Source organism: Amblyomma maculatum, chromosome 4, assembly GCF_055883805.1.
Source record: "Amblyomma maculatum isolate TAMU_Amacu chromosome 4, ASM5588380v1, whole genome shotgun sequence".
NCBI lineage: Eukaryota > Metazoa > Arthropoda > Arachnida > Ixodida > Ixodidae > Amblyomma > Amblyomma maculatum.
The window spans coordinates 52,194,869-52,222,002 of NC_139347.1; the positions used below are offsets into that span (position 1 = coordinate 52,194,869).

Genomic DNA, 27,134 nt, shown 5'->3' on the forward strand with positions numbered 1-27,134 from the left:
GGTACATTGAACTCCCAGCGTCAATTGCTGCCCTGTTGGATGACAGATGGCAGGCTTCGCTGCATTGCAAAGGTGGCTACTTGTGGTGTGGCAAGTGTTCGCGGCAACATCTGCACTTTACAGTTCGTGTCTCACACTCGCCAGTGTCACCATGAAAGATACAGTGGTGCGGAGGGTTGGTAGCGATCATACGTTAACACCTTGCACTTGTCTAAGCATCCTGGAGGTAGTGGCGTGGAGAGTTGTAGGGTTGCAGTAATGATTGATTGAATAACCTTATTGTTTTGAGAGAGTATTCTTAGTCCTTCTATATTTATCTACATTATGTGGGAAAGCCATCTGCGCTGATGTTTGGCTTGCTGAATGCTGGCAATAGAGTTTGGCTATATTGAACTTCCTCACCATGTTTTATGTGTTTGTTTTAAAGTAAAAATTCCACTGTGCACGTCTTGTTTTCTGAAAGCAGAGCATACCAAGCTACTTTCTAATGTCTCGAGTGCAGTCATGTGGTTTTTACTGACACCTTTACTGTGAACCTGTCGTTTTGCAGATGTGAATACAGCAGAATCTCGATGATACAAATGCCAAGGGACCCCGAAAAATATTCGTATCATTCCCAACACAAAGTTTATTTGGCTTAATTACTTTCGGTTGAAAATGTCAGTAATGCTGCCTTGCACTTTGCTGGGCTCAATGTCAACAATCAGCCAAGCCTGGACAAACACCCATCTCGGTTGCTTTACCTAGCCGATAATGGTGAGCGTCAGCTACAAGCTGCGGTAGCTTGCAAGATGCCATAGGCCAATCAGCAACTGCGTGAATTTGCTGGCGGCTCAGCAGCTGGTTCGGTCAGTGCAGCGGGACATGAGTGGTGAGAAAGCGGTAAAAAGGGAGGAGGTGGCCTCCTCGTATCCGCGCGTGCTTGTTCGCTTGTGTGGGTAGTCGCGTCTAGGGAGTCTACATGCTGCGCCTGTCACCGCGGCGCAGCGTGTAGGCTCCCTAGTCGCGCTGATCTCTTGTTCGTATCATCCACGCAGACTTGAAAAACTGTTCATATAATCCCGAATCGTAACATAATCTAAAATTCGTATCATCCTAAAACTTAGATCAACCATAATTATATCATCGAGATTCTACTGTAATAAGCAGTGACAGTAATTGAAGCACCCACAGCAATTGGTGGTAGGTCAGCATCCCTGTCTTGAGTCGTTGAAAAAGTTTTAAGAATGCAATGACAAAACTACTGCAGTACATGTGTGCACAGGATGTACATCAGTAATGCAATAATAGTACATGGAGTGGGTTCAATTTTGGGAAGTTGGTGGCAATGCAAACAGGACATGCAAACAGACCTCTCTAGCAATTCTACACAAGTGGATTATGGATGTCCCAAAGTGCCCAATGCTGCATTTAACACTCTGAATAGTTTGCGCACTGACTACCAAAGAAAACAGCAATTGGAAAATGTTTGCAAGTACGGATGTACTCATTACAGTGAACAAATGTGAACCGTAGTGTAAGTACACATGGTTTCATGCAGTTCTCGAAGTCACATATGTTGATCAGGTTTTCATGGTATGCCATCATAAAATTGAACACTGCATTAAATTCATGTGTGTGCAGTACAAGGGCTTTTACTGAGTGACAAACTTTTGCAGTATTTACAGTAACATAACGAATAAAACCATAAAATGCCTGCTGCAATCAGTAATGCTATAGTTCCCATAAAGAAAGTAAAAAAAGAAGGCAGACATTTAAGACTGCTTATTGTGTGGGAATGCGAACGCACTAAATGTCCATGTTGTATCTGCTTGAATATTATGACCAAAATGTTCCGCTGCTATTGTACTATACTTTGGTTGCCAGCAAAATTGCAGAAACACGCACCACAACCAATTAGAGGTCCTTGTTAAAAGTGATAGAGTTCCACGTGATTGTATCAACTTCGACATTTTGACATTCACATTACAGTATGTATGTTACTTTGTTAAGTGCTGAGCCAGGCTATGTTGCATCATGACTATAGCTGTGAAGCATGACTGCATGTAATGTTTGAACAGACTCTGCATCTTACAGTCTGTTACAGAGTAAAATGCCGCATCATGCTACATGTTATGATAATGACTGAGGATACAGTACATTACGTTTCATCATCACTACAGATTACATGAGCTGTGACATCATACACCGGCGGAGCGACATTAACGAAATTTCATACCATGGGTGGTTACCGATGGCAAACAATACTGGCTTTTGTGTTCATGGGACAGTAGCGACGTGCAGTACCTTCAAGATGTCTGCAAGAGTTTTATGCACAAAAGCAGTGCTGGTGCAGCTCTGGGTAGGCGAACACCTCTCGTTTCTGTGCTGATTCATTTGATTTTGTTGAGTACAAGTAAGAGTAAACAAATATTTAAAAAAAAGAAAATGCTAGGGGAAAGTTTAGACATACTAGAGTGTACAGTCAGAGTGTACAAAGTATAGCAATAATTACATTAGCCATGCATATTGCTGAACCTAGTGAAAATGATTTGGTTTGGATACCATGGGTGGTTACCGATGGCAAACAATACTGGCTTTTGTGTTCATGGGACAGTAGCGACGTGCAGTACCTTCAAGATGTCTGCAAGAGTTTTATGCACAAAAGCAGTGCTGGTGCAGCTCTGGGTAGGCAAACACCTCTCGTTTCTGTGCTGATTCATTTGATTTTGTTGAGTACAAGTAAGAGTAAACAAATATTTAAAAAAAAGAAAATGCTAGGGGAAAGTTTAGACATACTAGAGTGTACAGTCAGAGTGTACAAAGTATAGCAATAATTACATTAGCCATGCATATTGCTGAACCTAGTGAAAATGATTTGGTTTGGCTTATGGGGGTGGAGGGCTCCGGACATTTCGACCACCCCAGAATGTTCTTTAACGTGTGTTGACATCGCACAGCACACGGGTGCCCAGCTTTCCACCTGCCGAGATTCGATCCCGCATTCTTGGGCACAGTAGTCGAGAGCCCTAACCACTACACCCCCGTGGTGGGCTAGTAAAAACGATCACTCTCAAATTAACATAACATTAAAATTAAGCAATGCAGATAATAAAGGTTCTCAATGCTTGATTAAGAACTGTAAGCAGGACTTATGGCAGTGCTTTTGTCTTATAGCAACTATTTGCTCTTGGTGTGAAAGGGTATGACAGATGAAGCAGAACTAATGGAGAGCATTGAACAAATACAGCTTGCAGTGCATGCAGATCACGTCTTAAGGACCTGGTATTAAATTCCACCAGTATTTCGTTATGTCCCCATAATTTTTGCTTTTTAATGGCACTGTATTCTAGGTAAACACAGCAGAACATTGATTGATCCACTAGCTTGACCAGCTCTTTTTCTTTAAGTTCGTTTTTTAAAATTGCTTTAAGCTTGAAGTTGCAAACTATCATATGAAACTGGGGATGCCAGCGAACACAAAGCGTGCATAGGTACTGCACTAAGATGTTCTGCACTAACGGCAGATTCCTGCACAAGATTGCATTTCTGCAAAGGTTCGCAAAGGTGAGCATGGCGATATTAGAGAGTTTGGTAGAAGCTATCCGAGGGCTATTGCCAGAGCTGTCTGCATAAGAGGCAAACTTAGAATGTACAAAAGTAAACCCAGCTGTTTTCTAGATTGCCATCCACCATTTGGGAAAGCTGCAAGGCTACGTACCTGGCCGGGAAGGGTTGTAACCAGTCACAGCGGCCGGGTGGGATGGAAGAGTCGGTATTTGGCTGGCACGGCTCGCTTGGCAGGCAGCAATAACCGAGCCAAACCGCTTGGTTTCCATGTGCGACTGGGTGTAGGGCCTCCCAGCGTAAACACGCTGCTGCAAGTGACAGGCCATTAAGTCAAGGCTAAAAGTACGAAAATGTCAGCCGCGCATGTTAATTCAGCCTAAACGAAAAAGGAACGGAATTCGTAGTAGTGTCATTTCGAAACATTCTCTACATATAAAGAACAACATAACATGCTCATGCACGAAGCAGTATGACGCAATGACTGAAATGTCAAAAAGACAAATATTTGCTTGAGCTAAGAAAGAAAGAAAGAAAGAAAGAAAGAAAGAAAGAAAGAAAGAAAGAAAGAAAGGAGGATGAATGAGAAAAAAGTGCTTCTTTAAATTGTGGCTAGTTTTTAGACATGACAGCCCTGGCAGGTAAGTTATCGTCTGCTATCATGATGGCCAATGCTGCACATTTGTGGCCACGCAATGGACACCTTGTTAGTCCAGCACCTTATCTTAGAAACAGAAAAAGAAAGTAGCAAAATGCATGTGTGTGTAGTCCATGGCCAAATAAATATCATCATCATCACGGGCCTAGATAAGTACATTGCATGACCGCGACCTCTCCCGCACACCTTTGACTGCCCCTGCTGTGTGAAAGCTGTGGCCACCTTGCCCCCGAAAAACTTCACTTCCCGATCTTAGCTGCCCTGTGACGGCCTGTGCCTGCCCTTCCTAGGAATACACTCTGTTGCCCTAACCTACCATTGGGTATTTTGCCTTCACATTTCATGCCCATGCCCATTTCTTCTGAATTTAGACTACGACGCCATTAACTCACCTCTCTTCGTTGACTCTCACTTCTCTCTGTGTTACACTCATCCACAGCTCACTGCACAGTCTGGAATTAAGTTCTGCGCTCTTTGTTAACCTGCATGTTTGCACTACATGACTGGGTACTTTCTGGTTTTAACCAATAAACACAGCCAAACACCCCCCCGATCACTCACTCACTCTCTCTCTCTCACACACACACACACACACACACACACACACACACACACACACACACACACACACACACACACACACACACACACACACACACACACACACACACACACACACACACACACACACACACACACACACAATATATATATATATATATATTAAGCACATACCAGTTGAAGAATTTTTTTTTCTTTCTCGTGTCTCTAATGCTATCAGCTTTGTGGACTGTATACAACATCAAGAATTCTTGCTTTTTCAGGACGTCATGTTAGTGAAGTTCCAAAACGAAGTAATTTTTACTGCCAAAGATGTTTGTAAAATTGGTTTGACAAATGGTGTTATCTGGTCCTATTCAAACAAGAAAAGCTTGAGAGGCAGCCTCACTTGTTTATATACTTATTTAAAGCAAAATCTTTAGCAGTGGCTGGCGATTCACCAGATTCGGCAACACGGGCCCAGTTGCTGCTAGCTGGCTCGGAAGCTCTGAAATACTATGCTTATTATACTGGCTTTCACTCTGACTACACAGCCACAGACATTCAAGCACCGAGAATTAGCAGCTCTGTCAGTTCACACTCACCAGATCAGAGACTGATGGGGTGTAACCTGGACCATCAGTGCCGAGTGCAGGTGAGAAATGATGGGCTGCAGTTGGACGCTCCCTCAGCGTCACATCATGAGATGGTGCTCCCTGCATGGCATCCAGCGGCCGAGACCCTGCTGTCACTGCTTTCACCTCTTCTTTGTGCGGGAAGGCCTTGAAAATCTGCCCCACATTGAAAATTTGCATGAATAAAAAAATAAAGACGAAAGGTTCTACTGGGTTATGTGAGCCTGCATTCAGACAGGCATCAATTACTTGTTAAAAGGCATGCAAGAAGCGATTTCAATTAATTAAGAAGTGTCCCAGTATCTTGCGCACAAAAAGAAGCAATCAAGCCATCTTCTTGCATTTGGTAGGGGTGCCAACAGATTTGGGAAAACTCTGATAATGGAAATCAGTGTGCTGTAAATTTCTGACAGACTTTCTTTTACATTGATGCTGCACAAATGCTTTCGGTGCTCTTGCCCATTTTGACTGAGTTGCTGCATGCATCAGATATGTGCTGCTTCTACATAAAGTGACCAATTGCTCAAAGTGACAGGCAACTATAATATATGAGGCTGTGCTTCATGTATCTAGAACATTATGCCCTAGTTTACAAGTGTGCATATGGCTAAAAGCAGAAAATTGGGCTTTCTAACGGTATAGTATCTTATTTTGTTTAAGAAATGAAAGCCCCAGTGAAAATATTGCTACTACATAAGGCAGCACCACTCATTGCTTAGCCATCTTGACCTCCTGCGCTGTTGTGCATTAACTGTATTGAGAGCACAATAAAACTTTAAATATGAAATTGAGTGAAAAAAGCTTTCACAAGATTCACCGAATGAGATAAACAATCAATACTCAATTCAATAATGCAATGAAACCAGTGCAGGCTTGAAAAAGTGGACAAGAAAATTTATATTCTTAATTTACATGATACAAAAAGATGCTGATGCAATGTAGCAAGTGCTGCCTTTTACGAGTAATTGTAAACAATGCCAATGAAACTGAATGAAATTGTAAAGCATCACTGCATTTGATTTCAATGACCTTAAATAATATTTCATGAGTCCAGTGGTCACCTTGTCACAGACACAAAGGAAACCTGTACTTTTGAACACGTCTCTGTCTTGCAATTCCAATTTTACAGATCATCATTTACGGTTTTCTTTTCCACTCCTGTAAAAGTCCGAGTTGAGGGTGAAAATACTAACAAATGAAATGAGATGATGATATTAATGCTGCAGTAAAGCGAATCTGGAATGCGAGATACTACTGCCACAGATTACCCCCCCCCCCCCCCACCCTTTATATTTACCTTATCACAGTTTTCTATGAGGATCTCGACAACCACATTGCAGAATTTTATGTCCATTATGGCTGCCATAGTCTCCTCTTCTGGGCGAAGCAATGTAGGACCAAAGCAAACGCCCAAATTAGACACAGTCATCAGGTTCGATGATGCATAATTGGAGACCCTGGAAATGCAAGAGTGTGTCAATGTATGCACAACATGAAGACACTAACGAGGGAAGTCATTTATTAGCTTCCTAGACTGTCATGCAACAAAAAAACTTCCGTTCAACTGAGAAATGGTCTATGAGCTGGCTTAGAATTCATTATGCAACGGCTTAAATTGAACATTAAACCAAACACAGGTTGTGCTGTGGTCACCTTTCAGATGCATCAACAGTCAGCCTATGTCAAGCTTCCTTATACTTTTGACAGAAAAAGCCCAAAGCAAGTCCGAATTGTGCCAGAACTTAGCTTGTGTCCCTAAGGTGGTCAAAAAGCGTACAAGAAAAAACCGACAATATTAAAAGAGCCTTGGCGGCTTACTTCTGCAAATGCTGTATCAGCAGGGCAGCCATGCGCTGGTTGTCAGTGGGAAGCTGACTGATGAGCTCTTCAATAGCTGTTGTTCGCTTGACCTTGTTCTCTTGTTCTGAAACCACAAGGTGACATGTATGACATGCTAGAAGAGATACCTCAAAGCAGAGCAAGCTCCACGATCTAACAGAGATGGTCTGACAATGCACTCCCACTTATAATGCTTTTTGTTCAAGTAATGGACACCAATGCCTTGATACACAGCGGTTCCTATCGTTCTATGCAATGTCAATGTGCTGCACACAATCTTCTTTCGCATGAAGACCTTTTCTTGAAATGAGCCAAATGCACTTATACAGGAAATAAGTCATTTGTCTGTCATTTCCTACATCTCCTGTGTTTTGCTCAGTTTAGTGCAACATACCTTTAAGTTTAGATAATGGCTTCCCTTTAGCAGAAGTAATCTTTCTTTTCCCAGTGTACTATGATAATGCTACAAATAGCAATGCGACGGTGCCTCTATGCGCCAAAAAAAATAATTTCATTATGCACAAAATAAGTTCCTAATATTAAGTGGTAATAAACAGCAACTGCTTCAGTTCTTATTAAATGCTATAAATGTATAAAAAGGAAATTGACATCAACTGCCTGCCACATTTCTAAACAACCATTTACTACAATCTGTGAACAAGTGCCTGGCACCAATACTGCAATAACTCACATTTATTTTGGCATGTTAGAAATCCCGCCGTTCGCTGCACTACTTTTGCGCAAAGGAAGTATTATGAGGCCTGCTTTATATATCCCCTTCAGGCACTGCATCTACATATGTGAACGCGACCCAAATTTCATTATATCTTTGCACGAAGTGCGAACTTCCACCTTTGAATTTGGAACCCATTACATGTGGACCTGCCGTGTCGAGTAGGTGGCGCCATCGCTTGTTGCTACAGCGAAATGTGTTTGTAAACAGCAAGTAGAGATGGACGTCGCAGCATTTTACTGTGGGACGAATCAGTAGTCCTTATTCTTGCATGCCTCTTTCTAAACCTATGCCTAATACTAATACTATTTATTGTAATGAATGTATCAATAAGAGAATGTAGATGTTGCATGCCAGATTTCAATATCGTAGACAAAAAAAGTGCTTCAGCGGACTTTCAGAGTTTCGAGTACACAAATGTGGACACGTCTTAATGCCAAAATTGTTAAAATGGCACAATCTGTCCGTGGTGCTTCGCTATTTTGTGCAAGAGCAGTACACAATATGCCGATTGCATGCAGGCATCCTAATCTTGAAGGCGTCAAGGTATTCTCAGAGGAAAACATTTATTCATGCTTAATGACTAGTTAGAAAATGTAGAAAATGTTGCTTTCAATTTTTTCATTCATGTAGCAGCTTTGAGGTGACATGCAAATAAAATATAAGTATTTTTGCATAATCTTTTATATATGAATTCTGCCTGGCCTACTGATCATGCATGGTGCAAAAAAAATTTTTGCCTTTTAGAAAATTTCAATGGCATTAGAAGGGGATAGTACTGTGTTAAATACTAATATATGCCTGGTTCAGGAGGTGGCAATATGTGCCTGCATCAAAAATAGGCGAACTGGTATAGTGACCTTCCAAAGGCTTTTACTAATATGTTGAATCCTGTCAGGGGGCAGCAACTGTCCACTTAGAGTACAGACTTTGCTAAGCCAGGATCTGATTCAAGGATTACCTAGTAAGGAGTGGTTGGGGGATGCAGTCCCAGTTGAACCACATATTTCTTCAACTTATTAAAGGGGAGGAGATTTGTTCCTGTGGTAAGCTTACTTTTTTTTTTATGCACCGGACTTGTCAAACATGGTGTTTTTCCAATTCTCGTGCACGTAATAGGAAAGCGCTTGATGAAAAATGATTGCAAACAGAGCAGACACACTCTTCACGTAAAATTTCAATGCGAACTTACAAGCAGTATGTAGTACAAGGAACTTCTGATAACTATTGAGATAAGTATGCAAGTTACTGCGAATGACGAAGATGGAACCAGAAAAAAAGAAAAAAGAAAGTAACTGTATTCATCTGAGCCAACAGGCGGTGGTATAGGCAATCTTAAACTGCCAGTAAAACACATATAAACCAGCCTCAACTTAGCCAACACATACATTCTGAAGCATTAAGATGCGTCACGCAAAATAAACCAAATGTCAGCTCAAAGTTAAAAGCTGGGAAAAGCTACAAACTGCAACTGAATAAAAATAAAAAAAAAAAAATAATAAAAAAAAGGGCTCTCAACTAAGCATGACTAACAGCATTCAAAGCGAGCTTAATAAAATAATGTCTCAGAGGGCTACAAAGTTTAATGCTCTCATGCAAGGGCCACAGTCTTGAACAACCATATTCAAAGCTCCCTCTCTCTTCAGGTATGCGCCTATTAGCAGGTGCGGCACAACTGGCTATATCAGTCTGACATCAGATAACTAATGCCAATAGTGGCTAACACAGGTTTAAAATCTATACAAGCTCCTCTGAACAAATGCCTTCCGGCCTAACAGCGCACAGGAAAATCTTCTCGTGCCTGTCAAAAAGAGAGACTCTCAGGCTACTGAAGCCAATTTGAAAAAGCTGCTACTGCAGGTTCGGAGGTCAAGTGTGCATCTGGCAGATGCAGTCGAAAGTGGCGAGCTCACCACATTCGACGGGCTGGCCCAACATAGATGTGGTAACACGTGCAAATTTTAATTTTTACTGCGGCAAGGCGCCATGCCATATGATGCGCCAAGCAAAAGCAAAATGCACAGACTATTTAACAACGTGCGCCCAAATTATGAAAGCACGCAGATATGAGGCTCCTTCAATGGTTGCTCTCAGACTTATATAGCAATAAAGGCACGATATGCAAGCTGACTCTGCGCAGCCAATGGCAGGGTGGTTAATATATGCAAGGCAGGGCGACTTACTCGCTGCACTAATAAAGGCAGTGTGCAAACGAAACGTCATCAGTGGTTCAGGCAGGTTTCTGAAAGGAGGCAGAGGAATTACTCGCTGCGAGGTGTTCACATGATGCTTTAAGTTGAACACAATTCCAGCATTCAATAAGGCACTGCTTTGCGCTCTTCTAATGCAATTTATGGGGAAGCAACGGCAACGCACCGAGCCAAGAGAAAGCAAGACAAAAAGAGAGCAATGTATTGATAAGCAATGGTGGGGAAAATAAAAAAAACCTGAATAAACATGTACCAGTTGTGTGAAAAAAAGAAAAAAAAAAGCAGGCTGTAGAGCCTTTCAGACATAATCTTACTGGTTAAAATTTTGTAATAATTCATTACTGAATGTGCACATATTTAAGCAAAACTATTTATCAGCCTAACTTGACCACTTTCAATGACACTCAAGGTCTTGAACAGAAAACCACAGCTTAAAGACAAACCAAAGCAAGAAAGAGGGAAAGGAATAGTCAATGGTGGCTTAGCTCAAACGACATGTTCCATTTCATTTTTCTATCCTATCGTTTGATTAAGCATAGTAACGATCAGGGTGGGTACCAGAGGAAAAACTCTGAGACTTATCCTGAAGCTGCTAAAGCACCGCATGTGACTGCTTCCAAATTGTGTGCACACAATGCATGCGAATACTATGAAGTCTTCACGGGTCTAAGCATACGATGGACACAGAAACAAAAGGCACATCTACATTTGCACTGTCTTTAAGTGTGTTTCTCTCACAGTAAGCAATTAGTGTGACGTGAAATTCGCCATGGTTCGACCTATGACCTGGACATTTAAGGAGGATCTGACATATCTGAAGAGTTTCATAACTGGGGCAATCCATGTTGAGTGGCAGAAACGGTATATGTTAATGGTTCTATCCTTAAGTAGACCAGTACAAGGCTACTTTTAAAACTTGCATGCAAATTATCTCTAACAGTTAAGCACACTGGGCCCAACAGTGGTATAGAAGTGGTAAAAGACAGTTCTAGCTGCTCCTGTATAAATTTCAAGGCGTAGGGTAACCAAAAGATGGGGACTTTTCTAGGTGCAACCAAAAAACAAGAAAAAAAAAAATAAGGAAAGGGGGGGGGGGGGGGGGGGAGGGAGGGGGACAGGAAAGAACCACATTTGAAGGCATTGGATGCTAACGACTACTACATCTATGAGGATGACAAATGAGTTGAAGCCAGCAGGTGGGAGCAGTTTTTACATCACAACCCTCAAATGAAAACCATCATGGCTGGATAAGCAGCCATGATGGCTGGATAAGCAGCCAGGAGATGACAAGTCAAGTGACCCACAGTTCAGCAAAGCATGTTTCCCCAACACTGCTAATCAAACATACAAAAAATTGACAAAGGGCTTTTTGTTCTGCTCAAGCTAGACTTGTGCAGGTCACAAAGAAAAAAAAAAAAAAAAAAAAGAAGGAAACACGACACAAGTCGCACTGCTAACATGCTCAAGTAGCCGTGTCTACTTCAGGAACAAAGCATGTGCTTGAGAGATGCTGTGCAATCTGGTACCTGAAATAGTTCTTCAGGGCACTTGTTATTGTCTTGACTTCCCACTCCTCACTCATAAAGTCAAGGTTCTCTGTTCGTTTTGGGTCTGCAAAAAAAAAAAAAAGCCACAAATGACAGATGGCATTGAAATGGTCAAGTCACTAACCGCATTAGTTTGCACCAATCTAAATATCAAATCATTCTTTTTAAACTACCCAAAAGAATCTACCTGCAAACTTTTCTGTTATTATCATCAAGTCACTTAATACTATAGTCCTATGCAAACAAAAAAATGGTTAAATAAAGAAGTTTTAATAAAAAAATTTTGATAAAAAAAAAAAAAAAAAGATTAGACAGTCTGCGAGCTCACTTCTAATCTCCACTCAGCTATTAATTGCATTAACTGCAGAGTGGCAATTCGGGCCAATCGCTTCATGATCACTAGGGTGACAGCAGCACAAACAATGAAGACAAGGAACGACAACACTAACACAGGTCATATGAGAGCTTACTAAGCAACATAGTATAAGCCAGCACATTAGGCTTCCTCATGACAAGCCCCGATAAACTATGCAGACTTCACTACCTCTACCGTCAAACTAAGCAGTCATGCTCAAATATGTGCCATAACATAGTGTAACTTCGCACTTGTTCATGATATGACCATTTGCTTACTGTTAAAGCTTTGATACTTGAGTGTAGGTGTCAGTCTGATGCAGAAACAGAGCTGCACAGTTGGAAAAATGGCAGTGAAGAATGTCATAAAAGAAACACAGAACTCACCGAATGCCACCTGCGTGAGTTTGGCAACCTTTGAACTGACACCCACAATTCTGTAGAGGCCCTGGTCTTCCAAGCCCCTTGCTTCAATAGCTTCAATGCAGCTACGCACAAAGGCAAAGCCAGTCTCATCAAGCAGGCCTGCAAGCAATAAGCAAGGCTACGCTTGAGTTTCTCTCTGCCTGTCTGAGGCTGGCACACAATATCTATTCAGGCCACGGCAACAACCATCACAAATGTGCAAATACCATAATGGTTGTGTAGACAGCATGCTTATGACTGAACAACAACAAAAAAACCTGTTATAAAAAAAGATAGGAGCTTTTCACTAGCTCAGATAGTGCAATTTTTAGCATATAGTATTCCCCACTGTTCAGAGGCAACCTTTTATTTATTACTGTTGAAAGTGCTATATTTCATAACCAAACTTTGTACTTTGACTTTGTGCAATGAATAGCTGTGCTGACTGTATTGCCCTCTTGAACAAGTATTGATATAACACCTCATGTGCCATCCTATATTTCACCCCCAGAGAAAGGCGGTCATTCAAAGTAAACATCAACATGGTTTCGTTATGAATCAAGGCTGTGAAAAGTTGGCCGTTGGACTTGACCAAGACCAATTAATATGTTCAATAAATAAGTAAATTAAAGGTTCTCATGGGAGGATAGGCTGCCAAATAAAGCCACCTATTTTCAGTATGATCTCGTATGCCAGCACATTTTTGCCACCCTTTTCCCCCACAAGATAACAACAGCAAACAAAACCTTACATCCTTCCTGCCTTGTGGCTCTTCCTGGTGGCGCTGTTGTCTGCAAGAACAGAGAACAAGATCCTGTAAACAACGTTCTGCAATCAAGTGCAAGACACTTTGCCTTCAATTCAACAACAGTCCTTGGAAGCAGGATGCTTCAAAACGTCTACTTTGAAAGTAACTCACTTTTCTCTGAAATTTGGCTAGCTCGAACAACTTCTCGGATTTTATTCACTCTACAGGTTGTCTCATGCAATGAAGCATATCAAGACCACTAGCCAAAATTTATTTGCAAGCCACCTGAGAAGACAAATTTGATAAGGGGCTGAGGATCAAAATGGCGAGTGAACCACGACAAGCAGGTATATAGTGTATTCTGGCAAAAGCTGAAGGACCTCTACATTGAAAACTAAACTACAGGGCAGGATGAAGGAAGGTTGAAGACCAGGCTAGTGCTCAATTAGAAAAAAGCTTTGATGAAAGGAACATTTCTGTGAGCAATGCGGAGCATACATACTTTAGGCTGAGGAGCAAAAAATAAAAGCAAACACTAAACAAGGCTACACCGAAATACATACTCTCTCCCTTATAAAAGATGCACAGAGGGCACACTAAGACGCATGTCACTGATAAATCTGGCAACCTGTGCTCAAGGTCATCCTTTGTGCCCTATGCAAACTGACAAAACTTTGTACCACGGCCAGCCTTGTGAATGCAAAAAGGTTGATTGGCCCAGCCAACACGCTAAGCAATATGTGCGCAGCAGAACATGCCATGGCGAGTAAAATCCCCTGAAGTTGCGGCAGAGTTTACATTGGTCAGACTAGACACTGCCTAAATGATTGTCTGCACGAGTAGTAGCTATCTCTGACCTCTGACAGTAATGCCAACATAGCGACACGCAGCCTCAACCACTGGTGCCATTCTCTGTTTGAAAGAACATGCATGCACAAACGTGTCGAAGGTAATGAGAAGGCTGCTGCGACACTTAATGTAATTACAGTGTACAAACAAAAACAGATGGTTTTTAAACACAGACGCGGGTGTGCTGCACATGGGGAAGTCTAGGTATACTACAAAATGGTAGTTGTAAGAGAGAACAGAAAAATCTGATTTGATGAAAAGTTTCTCATTACAACCCACCAACTTTATACTGCATATATGAGTAATGAGCAAGAAATAAAGCATTTAATGTCCGAAAAAAGATCAAGTGCAATTGTGGAAAAATAAAACTAACAAATCATTGGAGAAATTTTTTTTAATGATCCAATTTCCGCTCATATTCGAAGTAAAAATAATAGGAACTCATTTCTGTCTTTCTGTCCTGAAAATAAATAAATAACGGCCAAAAATGAAGGGTCCTAGGTATACGCTATGCTCCACTGGGTTCGGTTGTGTTGGGTTTTATGGCCCCCGTGCAGCTATCACGTGCCAAGCATGAGCTATGCCCTGGTTGATACATGGGCGAGCATTTAATTTGCAATTCTGCCCACAATCATATGGCACAGGAGCTAAACAACTCACAGGTTCCCTGCCGTCCATGGCATTGAGCCACTGCTTGCAGTCGTCTTCGCTCAGTGCTTGGAATGTGTATGTCGAGCCAGGACGGTCCAGTGCTGTGAGGTCAAAGCAGAACCTCTTGTCTATGCTGTCATTCATTCGCCTAGAAAAAGAAAAGATGCAAAGAACATAGTCACCACACCAAGCTCCGTAACCTGCTGCTGCATAGCTCTCGTAGCTAAAGTTTATGCTGAGCTGCCTCAGCGCTAAATATGTTCAGTTTTTCTGTGCGGTAAACGCAGAATTTTGGACTATCATAGATTGCAAAACGAAAGCTGTGAGCTTTCAAAAACAACACCGACTTCCCTCAAGGTGGACAAAAGTTTCACATGTCGAAAAGTATAGTTTCTTAAAGCTAACTATATTTTGACCGCTATCACTGAGCCTGAGAATTTTCAATGAGAGTGACAGCCCCACAAGGCTGCTGACAACTCCTGGGATGACTGCCTGTATGCGCAACCATAATGACATTGCTAAACTTTTGACAAATAGGGGTTGCCAATGAAGCCTAACTATAAGCGAATAGTTAAGAACTTGAAGGATAAAAAAAAAAGAAGAAATAGGAACTCTGTCAGCTTGATACATACTCGTCAAGAGAAAATGTTCACCCTGCACACGTGGAGGAAGTGGTCAGCAGCAGATTGCTCTGTGTTCAGCACATGTCAGTTGGGTGCAGCCTAAAATCCATGTTTACTGCTTAAGCATTACGGGACTTGCATCACTGATATGGTTAATTCAACACAAGCTTTAGTGAAGTTTTAATCTCGGAAACTGGCTTACTATGAATGTTTGGAATAAAATGAACACATTCCAAATTAATATGGCGTTTCTTTTAAGCGTGAACTCTGCCTTTCAAATAGGCATCAATGGAGCATGCGTGCACAAATGTGGAGTGGGAGACCTAGGTGAAAGCACAAACCGCAACACTGTTGTATTAAATGAGATAAAAAAAGCTTTGTTACTAATTATTGGTGTCAGTCAGGCATCCTCACATGCTCATAGTAACATAACAATGCCTGTAAAGAGGATTTAGCTGTGTACATATACTCACTGGCTCTAATACAGCTTTCAACACAAAGCCAATTAGCATGATCTGCTTTTGCTAGAAGCAGAGACATGCTGCACTTATCTTTATACTTGTGCAAACGAAAATATCTGATGACTTCCTAGATGATCAGTAGCTTACAATTTTCAGAAATGTGGATATTACAGTACTATAAAAGTACTAGCAGCTGATGTTTGTTCCAGTTATTTGTAAGCCTATATGATCATGTGTCAGCAACTGCGGCATATGTTACATGCCAAAAGAGTTGAAACAAAGCGAAATTGAATGAAATTAACTAGACCACTGCTCGCTTTACATAAAATCATGAAAACTTATCGCAAAAATAAAGTTAAAAAAAAATAACCCTGGAATTACACACATCATCACAGCTTTAAATTATTATTAGCAATGCTACCAATTCCCTGAATGGGAAACTTTAGGACAACTGCAAGTGCGCTGAATGTGTATTTCTTTCTCTCTCTCTCTTTTTTTTTTTTGAAAACCTACACATGACAAGTTTGCTTCAACTGCAACCAAAGCAGAGTTCATATTCTAGAAGCTTTGCTTGTTAAAGTGCATGCAATATGTTACCTGATGCATTCTTTGAGGCAGAAGGTGTCTGTTGTCGTCTGAAACAACACCACAAAACAGGACGTGAACATAAAGTAATACAGCAGACAAACAATTCTGCCACATATAAATGCAAATTAGACTGTTATGAGGTCGATTCAAAGAACCTGTGGCCAACTGCCTAGCCATAAAATAAACAAAAAAAAGAACAATGTGGCACAATTTGGAACAGTAACAGAAACCAAGTATGCAGTACTCACAATTTTGCCCACTGTCTGGGAGTACGGGATCATGGTAAATTTGCGGTTTTCCTTTTGATATTGGCAGTAATGCTTGTTCCATATCGTTGTGAGGTGTTCTACGTTAAGAACATCGCAATGTGAGAAAGCATAGTGAAAGGCCTTCAAAATATGGGGAAGCACTCACACATGAAGAACAGGTTGTTAATAACTACCATTATTAGCATCACATTTTCTTCTTTTTTTTGCTTTCAGTATTATTAGCAATCCTAGGCAACCTTTTCAAGTCAACACCTTTCCTTCAGGTTAGTCTACAACCCTAGTAACAAGAATGCATAAACTGCCAGGAAATATGTAGATCGAAACCTGCAACTAGCTTCCTTATGAGTGTGTCCTACTATGGACCAAATAGATGCAGGCTTGAATAGGAAACATTCATATAGAAAGGAAGACTTGTTTAAGTGCATTTCTACTGGCAACCAGCATTGCTGTCTTAGCTTGCCATAAGTCAAAAACTAACAATACTCATTTGCTACCTGCACATTAAACTAATTAGCGATTCTATTTGAAAACAGATGGAATTGCACATGGCTTGTTCATCGCACCGCCAATCTACATGCAAGCTTTTGAAGATGAATCGTTTATACGACAAAAATATTCCTCAAGATGTCTTTCTCGGTAGCTAAACACATGCCGGAAAGGTGTAGGTACACAGCTTCTGTCTGAAGCTTCCCCAAAAATCCTCAAAAGCTTCCGAGGAATCAATGTCAAAGCAGCACATTTTGCATTCATTGGGCCCATAAGATTATTTATATACAGCACCTTGTTGCTGCAAAAGCAACTTGCATCCACCATAGGCATTGTACAATAATACATAAAGTCTGAAATAAATGAGCAATGCCACCTAATTTAAACAATCCTGAAAACACTTAACAATAGCAAGCAAACAAAACTCCCAAGCTAGACACTGAGGATAAACTGACGTTAGCTTATGTTGACTGACTACCATGCTCTGCTTACAAAGGGAACACTCCCATAAAAAAGGGCCCTTTCATGAGCTCGAAAAGGTAAAATGGAAAAGAGACGGGTATTGCCATCACATGCCATTTCATAACCAAACTGCAATGATGCTAAGCTTTTTTTTTCCTGCCGGTCTCCTGAGGCTAAAACATGCTAATGTGAATTCCAAGCCAGTGATAAAGTCTATCTCTCTACAATCATCATTGCCACCATCACAAGTTTGAATCAATCCATCTTTTTCTCCAGTTTTTTTTTTCTTTTTTTTTTCCTGCCCAAGAACACCAAGAGCCACAAAGATCAGACAATCAAATTTTACTAAAAAAGAAAAAGAACAGAAGTGGCTTTAGTGTCCCTCTAAGGTGCATTCTGAGAGAGAGACATTGCAAGGTGTACACACATGCCCTGTAACCCTTATAATGGATCTGTGTGCCAAGTGACTGGCAATTTTTAGGAAGTGCTAAAATGCGAAACTGACATTAGCGACACAGCTTTGGATATCATGCATCACTGTAATGCAGATGTACAGTCTTTGTCAAAAGTACACGGCCCAAGGATTTTTGTTCTGAGCCCAGTAACAAGGCTCGTAAAGCAACTCTAGCGTTCGAAATTTCGTAGATGACAAATCTCGCCCTCATTCTCCTCTAGCTTACATTCATATTCCAGCATTGCTTCCAGCAGCCGCGTTACAGTGCTTAGAAGCGAACCTCTTGGGCCATATACTTTTGACAAAGACTGCACCTTTGTATAATACCGCTGTCACACGGGCATTTCGAAGGCCCCCGAACCGACTTCCTATCGACTCGAAGGCCTTCGAAAGCTGCCACACGGGCGTTTTCAATGGCCATTGAGTCAATAGTCTCAGAACTCTATAGAGATCTCAAAGGCCTTCGAACGTCGCGCAAGGTTGCTAGCGTTGACCCGAGGAGCGTCACACACACATATGCACAGCGCGTTTACGGTACAAAAACATGAACAAGCGTTATTATTTTATATCTTTAATTTACGCGGTAAAATATTAATACCAGTAATAATTTTAAAATAGCATCGCTCTTTTTTTAGGAGTATTATTCATGTACTCTTCGCCACCGAGAAAAACAAACACAATGAAAAGCACAGTCGTATGAACACCAATGCGTTAAAAAAAAAAAAAAAAACTGTCCTTGAATAACAACTAAACACCTGCAGTTACAAAAAAAAGGTAACAGTTATATTTTATTTTGCATTTATAGAGAGATTTTAGTTCTTTAAGCAAAACCGAAAGCAACAATAGTGGCGCCAAACACCAGAACTATTTCAATAGCCTTCGAGTTTTGCCATGTAGCAGCGGCACAACTCCTTCAAGTTCGATCGCGATTGAAAATCTTGAAGGCTATGAACTCAATCACCTTTGAAAATGACCGTGTGACTGGGATATAAGACACACCCCTCATATTTAGTCTCTTGCGCCGCATTAAAGCTGTTTTAAACGGATTTGAACAGCTTTGAACTCTTTGCCAAGCCCACATTCCACCTAAGAATGTTGCGTAAAAACAAACAAAAGAGAACACAACAACAACAAATTTAAAAACCAACAAAAATGCATACAGGACGCAGTGTTGTATAAACTGCACCTTATACACCAGAAAATACGGTGCAAATCCATGTAGTTTGTCGAGAAGACAACACACTCACTTTTCTCCATGAGGAAGAGGTAACCTTGCCTAGTGTACATTTTGTTTAAACAACCGGAGTCCTGTGGCTTCTGAGGTAGGGAGGTGAGTGGGTTCCACACAGCAGGCCAAGCATGTGAGCCAAAGGAAAAACAAAAGAAAACACATGCACACACACACACAAACACACATCTAGATACAAATACATCAAACAAACTCTAGCAAGCACCACACCGCATGCTCACAACCATTCAGGCGGGCCATTCACACAAGGCAAAATCATAATGGCTACTGACATCAGTCTTATAGCCTACATTAAAGATTCCAAGGAGCCAAAGTACATTTTAAGCCGATTACAGTTATTCTAGAGATGTGACTTATCCAGCCGTGATGCATGCAATGACTATTGGCACCTGAAAGAAGCAAGTGGGAATAAAAGAAATACTATATATATAAAGCCACTTCTTGAACTGATATTGTAAGTGATTTAAAGAATGAAAAGCCTTGAATTTGTTACCTTATAATAAAGAGAAGAAAACGAACTGCCTTTTCCGTTCCTTGATCCAGTCAAGTTTCCCACATGCTGCATAGATATTTTTCCCCATGCAGGTTGTTGCCCTCCACATGCGAACACTGACATTGCATTGGGATATGAAAAGATTCCTGCCATTGAGAAATTCCCTAAACAGTGCACAGTTTCCTGAGGCAAAGAAATTGAAGAAATTGGTACGTTTGTTGACAACTACACCCATGCGACCTTACGACATCCATGTCTTCGATTTCCGAACTTGTGCTCTTGCTACATATAAATTTTGTCCGAGGAAAGGCATGCTAACTGGCATACACAGTCTAGAAGAAAACTGAGCCGCATGAGTCCTGTATGTTCCGGACACATTTTCTGAAGAGAAGTTGATTAGGAAAAGTAACGACACAAAAAAATTTTAATATGGCAAAAGAAAACTACAAAAACATACGTAAATTAGTGTTAAGCATGTGGGAGTTATGTTGAGATTCATTATTCGCAGGCTTTATAGAAAATAGACGACAATAGACTGAAACATTAAGCAATTAACTTTAAATGGAAAGAAATGCCAGTTTTGAAAAACATCCATGGTACAATGGTAATCGAGCAGAGTGGAAATGGCCCTGAAGAAACTGGCCAGAACTGCTTGTGTCACGATAAATTTGTTTGGCAAAAGACTCTGTAATGGTTGCCTGATTCTGAGATGAGAATGGTGCAGCAATGATTGTTTTCCCATTTCCATCAATGCTTTATATACTATATGTATACTATTGGGAGTACAGAAGTAGAAATTCTTCAAAACTGTAAAGGCCTCTGCCGTTATTAAGGATACGATGCGGTGGAGCTCCACTGCTATTTTGCCACACCCGACGCTGGTGCGCGTGAGGTTTCATCGCACTAATGGCGAATAGCACATGCCGAGCGTTAAGTTTTGGCGCACTGGAGGAACGGAACCACATGGATGGCAGCAAATGAAATCTTTCAGCAGTGAAAAAAAAAAAAAAAGAGAATAAGAAACTAAGAATACGTAAACACCAGCAATGCACCCATTGGTGCCCTAAGTGGTACTAAGTAAAGTTAGGTTCACTGGCTGATACTAGCTGGTCGAGCTGCCATGGAGCTCAGTTCATAAAAGTGAAACTGAAGCTAAGCGGCTGTTTTTGGAGATGCCATCTGTCCGTTAGTCATCATACCAGCTGTCATGTTCACATCAGAGATGCAGATGAACTAAAGGTTTTGAGTGAGGCTATTTTGACTATCTCCAGCCATGCCAATCATGTGGCCTGTCTTCAAAAGCCCATTTGAATTAATTGACACCAGACCTGTAGCATCCTAATTAACGGGCATCCAATGGTCCCTGGCACCTTTACATAGGCATTGGCAGGGATCAAGACGGCAGTTCGAGCGGTTTGAATTCTCGAACCAAGAGTGGTCGAAACCTTTACTGCATGTCGCATAGCGTGCAAAACTCGGCGAGAGCTTTGTTGCATGTATGTGCTGTGCTACTTTTTCTTTGTTTTGACAGACCTGCTTTCCTGTCTCATTGCTGATTACCAGCATCTTTAATGCGCTATCACTTTTAGGTATATCATGATGCCTTGACCAACGGCAAAAACATATCTACTGCTCGTAAAAAACAGGTTTAGTGTAACACGAGTAAACAAGACAAAAAAAAAGAAAATAAAGCTAAAATAATGTGCAGGGAGATCTATGGCTAAGTGTGGCAACTTGTTTGTTACCAATAATGTGGTCATGAATGATATATAGCTCAGTCAGGTGCAATTTTTGCCACAAGCTATCACTCCACTTTTTCTGAGCAATGCTGTATTAGGCAACAGCTTTCAAGAATACACAGCAATCCTAGACCATGACCCCGTTTCTTGCCTAGAGAGCAGCCTTGTAAACTAATAACCTAGTCAAGACAGCAGATGCGTGTATAACTGCCACAGGACTGTTTCCTGGCTAAATTTCACTAGTAATGACTCTTCTGCTAGCCATCATGCCCTAAAGTTGGCACTAGCAAACAAAGCTGAAGCAAAAATTTTTCAACACTACATGCCAAAAAATTCATGCATGCTGCCTAATGGAAAAAACAACAACTACAAAAACATGCAAAAGTAATTAAAATGTTAGGAAGGAGGAGTCAGGTAACGATAGCAACAATTAAATAACAGTAAAAGAACATACTAGACATATTGAAGTAAGAGAGAAAAATTAAAGACTGCTATACTTGCGATTAAGCTGTATGTACGAGGGGGTACCCAAAAGAAACCGAACTTATTTTCTTTTGAACCTATTTATTCACATTTTAAGCCCAAACCTTCAATCTCCTTCAAAGTAATCTCCACTTGCACTAATGCACTTGTCTAATCTTTCATTCCATTTTTCAAAAAATTGTTTAAATTCATTTTTTGTGATGCTTGACAGCGCCTGCGTCGTTTTTTCTTTGCCTCCGTAACATCAGGAAAATGCATTCTTTTCATGAATTTTTTTCATTCTGGGCAACAAAAAAAGTCGCACGGGGTAAGGTCCGGTGAGTATGGCGGTTGAGGAACAGGGGTCATACCATTTTTGGTTAAATATTGATGATTGCACAAATTTCTTCAACATTTTCATGTGTTCGGGCCGTGGAAGGACGACCAGAACGAGGTTGGTCATCAATTGACATTTCACCAATTTTGAAACGGGAGAACCACTCAAACACTCGAGTTTTCCCCATACCATCATCCTTGTAAGCCGTTTTTAATATTTCAAGAGTTTGTTTCATTTTTTCCGAGCAGAAAACACAATTTCATCGCCGCACGCTGTTCACAAAAATCAGCCATTGCAAAAACGACACTCACAGAAAACAGTTGTCACTATAAACTCTGCCGAAGCTAGTATGTCTGACCTTCAGCGACGCCACTCTGCTGACTGACTCAAATGTTCACTCTATGCACTTCTAGCGGCAAAACACGGTACTACGAAAGCGCTGCCCACCAAAAAATTTGTTCGGTTTCTTTTGGGTACCCCCTTGTGCATATATCCATAGGGCTAGACCTCTATACAGTTCTTCTGTTATATTTCAAAAGTCCATTTTTAGCTCTGATAACTAGATTTGCTCGTCAGACAACTCTGGTGGCTCTTTTCAAATCTCTGGTATTAAAGTTAAAAGCTTGCACAGCACATAAGCAACTCATAACGAAGGAATAGTAAGCAATTTCCTTAATTCCACTGCATGATTTTCTGCACAACAAAATGGAAAATGTTAAACACTCCACCAGTTTCAAAGAGAGACAAAGTCCTACACTGTCTCACTACAAAACGTAAAACCAGAAAAATGAAACAACCATTAGTTTTCACTTGTACAAAAACATAAACTGCCAACCAAGTGGACCCCTTAATAAAATACAAAAAATGTGAGAGAAGTTAAAAAGCAAAAATTTAGCATGCAAAGCTAAGAAAACAAATATAGAGAAAAAAATATAAATAAAAGACAAGGGGAAGTGATGATTCAGAACTCACGCTTGGTCAAGACAAACCTTGTGGTTGTGCATGTAAGCTAAGTGCATGACACGGGATGAATAAGCGGCGAGTATTACCGTTGTACGCACCTCCAACATTTTCTTCATCAAGTGCTCCGCCTCATTGTGTGTCGCTTCAAAGTTCTCCCTTGTCTATGGTTACATGCAAGACAAGACCAGTCAAGTTAATGCCACTGATGAGTTCATGTTGATGCAAAATATGTGGCAAGGCACAAATAACCAAAAGGTAAAGTTGTTTTTGCATGTCAGCTAATGAAAGCAAGAAGATCCATATTAGCAACAAAGGCCCTTTAAGTACCTTACGCTGATGCCCAACAGCGTGCTCTGCATTCATTTTAAGCAAAAACACCAATTTTCAGCACATTGCAGTATTCACATCTGTCATGCGATCCACGAGTATGCTCTAAAGCAAATGTATGACAATATTCATAGGAAACAACAATGCACATCAGTGACAAGCAGTCAACCACTTAACCGCTGCACTGCGGTAGCACAAAGTTTGGCGCAAAATATCCATGCGACTACACACACTAACCATTTACAAAGGTGTGACTCTTGGCATGAAAAACGAGCTTAATTCTTGGCACCCCAAGAAAACGGGGAAAATGACATCTTTCCTTAGAGCTCACCTTCTGCAGCCGCACCTGCAGGTCTGTGTTGAAGCTGTTGAACTCCTTGGCTACCTCATGGCCTAGAGGGGTAATTACACAGCTGAATAAGCCCATCAGGTCACCACAAGTCACCTTTAATGGATTTTACAAATGACGTACCAGAATAGCAGCAAAAGGACTGGGAAGATGCTCACACGGGGCATACTATTTAGCAAAGAAATTACTGTGAACCCTTTAAATTTTAAAATTTTCCCCTCCAAAATGGACTTTCATAAGTTTTTCCACATTTCAAATACTTCATTTGTCCTAGTTATCAGCCAACTTTCACTCTGAGGACTAACGGCAAATTGTCAAAGAAATTAAAAAGCTTATAGCTAGCCTAACTTCACAAGCTGGCAAGCAAGCTTGACTATGTTCTCCAAGGCATAGAAAATTCTGGGGGCAACCACCATGCTAAGTAATATGTTGACCACAAGACCTGGTTTCAATGCTCCCGTTCCTTTTTCTGGGCCCTTATGAAGCAATAGCACAATACTCCATTTTATATAGACACAGCTGTTAAGGCAACACAATACAAACCTTGATGATAGAATGTCAGCCAGCCATACATAAACCTCAGTATCTGCAGAGTCAAGAAAAGCAAAGGTCATCAGTCACTGCCTGAGCACCATGAACAAATGTCGAAATGCAAGCAGCACACATAAGAAATGATGAACTGACCGTTTCAACAAACTCTGTCTTCTTGCGCTCTTGAACTTTTTGCAGGAGAAGTACATACTCTAAGGATGCCTTGAAGAAGTGAATCTTCTCCATTTCGAGCCCAGCAAATGCCTATAAGATAGATACATAAATTAAAAAACAAAAACAATCGAGTCAGTAACTGGAACTGCAGCCAAGCGAACATGTTGCTAACACCACAAATGAAACTTTTCAACCTTGCTAACTAATAACTGAGAGGTTGGTGCTACATCACTGAGTGATACGAGACTTTATGCATTCAAAAGCTTCCACACAATAAAAACATCGCGGCTCGTAAAGCGGCAAGAATCGTCACACGCGCGGGCGCGCTCGCACTTTACTGGCTTCAAAACAACGACAACCTGACCGCGCGTCGAACCGACGGCACGCTTCGGAGTCACGACCTACGACATTTACGCACCGATTTCGCGATAGTCCGGCACCGGAAATAAGACTCCACGGGCCGGGCTGGACGTCAGTCACATCGCTCAGAAAAAAAAAAAAAGAAAAAGAGAGAGAGCGATTTCGAACTCTAGATGTCAAGGCCACGAGAAAATGTGGGGGCGGTGGGAATTCCCTGGCAGACACGTCGGACCCGCTAACTTTCTCGTAACCAGCGCATAGTGGACCATGACGGCAGTATGCGCAAACATGAGAAAAGACGTAGCTAGAACACCGATCAGGAAAGGACGGCACGTTTTCCCGCAATATCGTCCCCGCAGACGCAGCGAGACGCGCTAAAGGGCGATGGTCCAAAAATGGAAGCTACGCAGGTTCGAAGCTCCGTTCGCATCTAGAGCGGCCAGAGAGCGCCGCTGACCCTGCTAAACACGGTGGCCGACCCACCTGCGTCGGGCAGTCGCCGAGGCCGACGCCGAGCGACGTCCGGACACTGTGGGACGCCCAGCCATTGCGCGCAGGCAGCGCGCGGGGGATTTCTGTTTTGCTCCTTTTCGCCCCGCCGAAGCTTACCTCCCCGCACGACGCGGGAGCGATGCGGGGAAGACGGCCTTCATCCTTCGATCCTCGCTCGACGCGCTTGCTTTGTATTTTTTTTTTTAAGCGTTCGTCCGCCGTCATCGCGGGCGGCCGCCACGCGGAGCAGCAGTCGATAGCGTTCAGACGCTACTCTCGAACTCCGGACTGGCCGGACGGTGGCGCCGGGCAAAATCGAATATGCCGACCCGACGAACACTGGCGTCGCTGACGCCAGCTTCTTTCCTGACGCCTTCCCTCGGTAAAGTCACCGATACTCGACCAAGATATAGCACAAAACTAGAATTGGACGTTCGCGGAAAAGAAAAGAAAAAAAAAAAAACATCTATACGTATATACGGCTGTCCCTAGCGCGTCGTCTCGACAACCGACAAATGCGGAACTATAAGTCTTCGTTTATCTACACGGAAATATTTAACCTACGTCTCAGAAGTGTGCTCCTCTTATCAACTGACAGCGAAGAACTGGTTGGATCAAAGCCTCTCGCATGAACCCGTGCGTACAGACGATAACGCGGTACATGAACTCTAATACGCGGCAGACCCGAAACAAATCACTGCGCTCTTCTTACTCCCGTCTCTGCGCTAGTGGCAGGCTGCCTACCTTAACCACTAGTGGTCAAATAAATAAGCACGGGAGATACTGAGAACCACCACTTGTCGAAGGAAAGGCCCCTCGCCTGCCGCCGGTTGTTGCAATTGCCATATAAGCACACGTGTATAAGCAGTCATTTGACGATGACCTTTGCGTTTCTCAGAGACCGCGGGAAAACCTCCCACGAAAGCAGCCGTTCTCATGGCTGCGTGGTGGCTATAAGTAGCGGATATATCGGCAGCTCAAAAGAAAAACAACAACGACAAAAACAAAACAAAGGACTGCAAGGTTACGCTTTCTCACGAATATTTCCGATCAGTGCACCTGCTTCTCCGTTTGGGATTACACGGATACCAGCCAAGTCGAAAGGGCTGCGATAGTTTTGTTTCCAGCGCTATTATAAAATAAACAAATTATTGCGGTGCTGAAGGCTCACGCACGGCACACTACAAACGAATAAAGAAAGACCGAGGCAGCAAATCGCCCCGAAAGAACGCTCTCCAGCCAATGCGTGTAGACAGAATGTCACGTCGTCGCGGATAAGGTGGGAGAGACAACTTTATCAAGATATATTGTTATATCTTGCAACTTTCCGATACCGCGCTTGTGTAATGTTCATAAAATATAGTACACCCGGGTATTGGCCACTTTTTCCGTCGCCATGCTGAGCGCAAAGGTGGGAGTTTTCAGACGCATTACATGGTTTTCTCAAAGCAGCGTTTCAGGCGGCTTATGCACCATTTGCTCAGAAGCTATGAGGTGTCTGTAAGCAAACTTTTCACCGGTGCAAATCAATGTCGTTTACATGAATCGGACTGGAATATAATTATTTATATTTAAGAAAAAGAAAACGGTAATTTTTGAT

At 41.8% G+C, this 27,134-nt stretch overlaps 1 protein-coding gene across 4 annotated transcripts in view; it reads right to left on the bottom strand.

Moving 5' to 3' along the window:
- Positions 1-27,134, bottom strand: part of Graf (GTPase regulator associated with FAK) — a 61,151-nt gene that overhangs the window by 10,020 nt on the left and 23,997 nt on the right. For 2 of the 4 annotated variants that reach the window (XM_084601435.1, XM_084601432.1), the window contains exons 6-21: positions 24,662-24,772; positions 24,521-24,563; positions 23,960-24,021; positions 23,388-23,462; positions 19,306-19,375; positions 16,636-16,733; positions 16,397-16,434; positions 14,725-14,863; positions 13,219-13,258; positions 12,450-12,587; positions 11,688-11,772; positions 10,135-10,193; positions 7,198-7,303; positions 6,677-6,836; positions 5,350-5,535; positions 3,701-3,857 (exon numbers count right to left, since the gene is read on the bottom strand). In XM_084601435.1, coding sequence (XP_084457561.1) covers positions 3,701-3,857; positions 5,350-5,535; positions 6,677-6,836; positions 7,198-7,303; positions 10,135-10,193; positions 11,688-11,772; positions 12,450-12,587; positions 13,219-13,258; positions 14,725-14,863; positions 16,397-16,434; positions 16,636-16,733; positions 19,306-19,375; positions 23,388-23,462; positions 23,960-24,021; positions 24,521-24,563; positions 24,662-24,772 — 1,567 coding nt within the window. The remainder of the gene's footprint in view (positions 1-3,700; positions 3,858-5,349; positions 5,536-6,676; positions 6,837-7,197; positions 7,304-10,134; positions 10,194-11,687; positions 11,773-12,449; positions 12,588-13,218; positions 13,259-14,724; positions 14,864-16,396; positions 16,435-16,635; positions 16,734-19,305; positions 19,376-23,387; positions 23,463-23,959; positions 24,022-24,520; positions 24,564-24,661; positions 24,773-27,134) is intronic. The other 2 variants (XM_084601433.1, XM_084601434.1) reach the window with 2 other exon arrangements.